The 4,654-nt window shown below is 36.1% G+C and overlaps 1 protein-coding gene across 1 annotated transcript in view; it reads right to left on the bottom strand.

The window, feature by feature from the left end:
* Positions 1-4,654, bottom strand: part of MMADHC (metabolism of cobalamin associated D) — a 10,003-nt gene that overhangs the window by 2,618 nt on the left and 2,731 nt on the right. The window contains exons 4-6 of the mRNA XM_027656243.1: positions 3,812-3,917; positions 3,082-3,212; positions 1,270-1,378 (exon numbers count right to left, since the gene is read on the bottom strand). Coding sequence (XP_027512044.1) covers positions 1,270-1,378; positions 3,082-3,212; positions 3,812-3,917 — 346 coding nt within the window. The remainder of the gene's footprint in view (positions 1-1,269; positions 1,379-3,081; positions 3,213-3,811; positions 3,918-4,654) is intronic.

Genomic DNA, 4,654 nt, shown 5'->3' with positions numbered 1-4,654 from the left:
AAAAAAAAAAAAGAGAATTTCTCACACCAGAACTAAAAAAAGAGATTTTTTTCACATCAGAACTGTAAAAAAAAAAAAAAAAAAAAGAATTTTTCATGTCAAAATTTCCCCTTTTTAAACAAAACCTAAGCCTAGAAATAAGTTACATCTGCTGGAGGAAATTTCATGTATATTTTTACCTAAAATCTAAACGGGAGATTAAGCAGAGCAGCTCTGGGTGTATTGGTACCACATTTTACAGGTTTTCCTCGGGCACTGAAGTGCATTTGAAGTCTCATCAATCACACCCAGAAAAACCTCACAGGCTTTGGAAAGCTTCTGATAATTCTACAGGGATTAAGGACAGAACCCCTCTGTGAAACAGCAAAATAAAACCTGGACTAAGAATAAAACTCTCTGTGAAACAGCAAAAAAAGCAGAAATGTACTTTTTCAATGCTCCCCCTGCAAAAAACATAGTTTTGAAGAGCAAAAATGGGCTTGAATTGGAACTGGAAACGGGTATCTCAGTTTTTTACCTCAGGAGGAAGCTTCTGACTTGTCCTGATAATGGACAAGGATGTTACCACTGAACTGGATTCTGAAAACAGAATCTTACTTTCATCAATCCCTGACTATTCCTTAAATGCACGGAATTTTTGGGAAGTTTTTAAGCCCTACACGCCCCTTAACTGCCTGTTCAGCTTATAAACATCCCCTACTAAACCTGTTTGCAAACAGGGATGTTTGTAAGGTGAACAGACACATTAAATCACTGCCTTTTGCAGTGTTTTTAAATAAAACCCCACTAAACTGAGCTTTGCTATATGGTTTTAATGCTTCTCAGACAAAAACACAAAAAAGATTTCTTGCTTTGATAGAAGTTTTCTTAACTCTCTCTCTTGTAAATTTTAAGATTCTGCTTCATAAATGTCTTGGTAACAAACTCAGCTCCTCCAGAGAACTGTGTGATCTCACAATGAATGCACACACTGTTTGATAGGAACAATTATTCATTTTTTTCCTGCTGCAAAGAGGCTTTTTAAACCCTCCATCCACACAAACAGGTGTCAGGGTTACCAAGTTACTCTGGCAGGGTACAACCAGCTTCTTGTGCAATGAGCAAAAGCTTTTTTTTGGGGGGCATAAAAACTCCAGCTCTCTAAAATCCAGCTTCATTTCCTCCAAGTGCCAACTGTAACGAGAGCTGACACCCTTTGGGAATGGCTCCTTGATTTATTAAAGGAATTATCCTTTTGGACCACTTGATAAAGTTGGATTTAACCCATACAGAAGACAAATTTCACACTTACTGCCAGTCCTGAGGATGGATCAATGAAATCAGCCCAGTAGCCCTCAGAAGAAATTGCATAGCAAATTTCCTTGGCACCATTAATGAACTGAAAGGGGGAAAAAAAATGGGAGAGAAGGATATCAAATGAGATTTCTGTTACACATATCCCTGATCTCATAAAACAAGATATATTTCTAACTTTATTCTATGTATTTATATCTACTCTAAATAAATCCTCCATTTACTTTCAGTTCTAAGAATTGTTCTTCACAATTATGGCCCTCAGCAGCTCAAAGTTTCAAAATTATAGAAATATTATAGTTACTCAGCTTCTTAAGGGTCCAAAATACGGGAATTTTACCCTTTCCAGTAAATTCTTCTGTATTTTGAGGTTTAACGGCTCTGATGATTCTTAAGGATCCAAAATAAGGGAATTTTACCCTTTCCAGTAAATTCTTCTATATTTTGAGGTTTGATGGCTCTGATGATTAACTGTGTCTCAACTATAAGTCACCAATAACATCAAACCACCTGAAAACAGCATTTTAGACATTAAATTTCTGATCCAGGACATCTTTTGGTGTTGTAACAACCCCTCAGCAGCCACTTAATAAACATTTGAGAGGCACTACCACAAAAATTTAGATTTGGCTGTACATGACCCTCATTTCTTTAGCACAGACCACTCATATTAAATATTTTTAAGGTTAAATCTCCCAAGAAAACATCCCAATTCCCTGTGAATTTTGCTGTTTGTAACCTCTGGGCTGGGAGGTTACAACCAACATCCTCACACCCCAACAGTGACTGGATTAGACCTGACAGGGAGGTGCACAAGGAAGAAAGATGCCAATTAACATATAATTAGACCAGATTACAAAGCCAAAGACCAACAGACCAGAAATAATTCAAAGAGAAGAACACACTGAAATGAAGGGAATTTTAATTTGTGTGCAATCTTTGTGTTGATCCTTCAGATTGTTGCTTCCTTTTTTTCTTCCACTGCTTTAGAGAGGCCACACTTGCATTTATAGGATGGGAAGGACGTTGCCAGGTTAATTTTAAATATAAATTTAACACAGATAAAAATGCCACAGGGTGATTTTTTGCTAGATTTGGAAGAATTATGACAAGTAACAGATAGAAATCTTTTATTTTGAGGTGCTGAGGGAGAATGGCAGCAGTGAACAGCGACACTTGCTGGGGGAAACACAAAACCCCTGAAAAATGGGAAATAAAGTGATTTTCAGAGCCCTCTAGTGGCAGCAGAACAAGACAAAGTTCATGAGGATGGTTAAGATGAAATAAATATAAATGTAACAGGTTAAAAGAATTAATAGTGTCCATTATCAGAATGGAAAAAAACAGAAACACCAGAGCAATTGGTGGTTTTTTACACCTTTTACCAGTAAGGCCACAGACTCTGTACTGGGATCTTAATTAAAGCACAGGAAAGCAAAGATAGCAGTGAAACCCTACAAAATATACTGTACTGAAGCTGAACTGAGGGGAGAAAATAGTTGCTGCCCTTTACCTGGATCAGGGCAAAATCTTTATTAATCTTTGTGGCATTTCAGCCTATTTTTGACTCACCCCAAGGAGATATTTCACATAAAACAGTCAAAAAGCTCTAAACCTGCAAAAAATTATCAACCACTTTAACAGCAAGAGAACACAGGAATAGCCCAGAAATGCTTTAAAAATATAATATATTACTAGCAGAGCTAGAAATTAATCAAAATACACAGGTAGCTCATAAAAGATTCATTTCCAAACCAAAAGAAGCCGGTGCTGCTGTCAGGTACTCACATTTTCTAAGAGCATCTCTCTCTCATCCTCCACTTCTTGGCTCCACACAGTCATGTCATTTTTGGTCTTCTGGGTGACAGTTAACACAGTCAGGCGGTTGGGACTCACCTCTGGGAACATGGATTCAAAATCTGCAGGAAGAGAATCCACCAGGTTGTATTTTGCTCCTACATTTTCCTCGTGTTTCCTTCCGTTTGAGACCAATCACGGACCAATTTCAGCCCCATTTCAGCCCCTTCACTTCTTAAATCGGGTTTGATTCCAATTTAATTTCAGTGCTTTCCTTCTTGAACTGGTTAAAGATACAAACCTGATGCTGTCAGAATTTCCATGATTTCCATTTGCCATTTTAATATTGCCAAAACATCTGATAACTGGTTTTGGGATAGTGGATTAGCTCCAGAATCTACCTGACACTAAAGCTGAAAGTTACTCCCTGCCCCAGCTGATCTGAAATATAAATGTGAATTTTATATGAAATACTAAATATTGTCAACAGCACAGGTTTGGGGTTTATTATATAGTATGTTTTTGGCAAAATATTAACTCTTTTCTAGTCCACATCCTGTGGCATTTACAGAGTATTTACTTAACTAATTAAAAATATTTATAGAAATAAAAATATTTTTAAGATATTTTTAAAAAAAAAGATTTATAGAAACAAAAGTATTTTTTAAATATTTGGAAAAAGTTGTGATTTCTTGGCTACAAATGGAAGTGAAAACCCCACCTTTTCGTAGGAGCTCAGGACAAGCTTGGACTGCACACTCCACCTTGGCATTTTCAAAGTAGGTTTCAGCATTATTTATTTGCTGCTTCTGGGGAGCACCAGCACCCTGAAAAAAAAAAAAAAAAAAAAAGGAGAATTGCAGCTTTCTCAGTTAATATGATCACAGGAATAACTTTGTAGACTTAAATATCCAGATACCCTTGAGCAGTTTCACACAAAGTTGATCTGCAGTCAGATTTAACATTTTTTAAATATTAAAAGTGAAACTGGTATTGGTTTTACTTAAACCTACACAGAAATTTTATATTTTTCTATATTTTAGTGTTCTCTCCAAGCAGAACCAGTACAGAAATTTTTATTAATAATATTAACTAAAGGTACAGAAATTTTTATTAATAATATTAACTAAAGGTACCAGCACTAAATATTTGTGGGAATGTTGTGATCAGGCTGCAAATTATGAAGTTTTTGCTGTTAATGATGTGTGTGATTCAGTGCCTGCTCTGCCAGCACCACAATCCAGATTCCTTGGGAGATGCTGATTTTCCTGTGAGAATTCCATGGCTCTCACAACTAAACACTGTCCAAACTATACAAATCCACATCCACTAAATGAAATACTAAAGGAATGAGCAATTATATTTATTAAATGGTGGCAAGACTTGGTAAACAGCAGGTTTTAAAAGTGATTTTTTGCCATATCCACATAATTAAGTCACTTCTAAAATACTGTTTCCAACAGCAGTGAAATATTTCTTTCTACCTGAAGTTTTGAAACTGAAGTCCTCCCATATTCATACAATTAAGTCACATCAAAAACACTATTTCAAAACTCAGCCTGAA

The sequence above is a fragment of the Corapipo altera genome, unplaced genomic scaffold (genome assembly GCF_003945725.1).
Source record: "Corapipo altera isolate COAL_440 unplaced genomic scaffold, ASM394572v1 68, whole genome shotgun sequence".
In the NCBI taxonomy this organism is placed as follows: Eukaryota; Metazoa; Chordata; class Aves; order Passeriformes; family Pipridae; genus Corapipo; species Corapipo altera.
The sequence above is the reverse complement of the archived record's forward strand: the minus strand, read 5'-3'. Positions and strand labels throughout refer to the sequence as shown.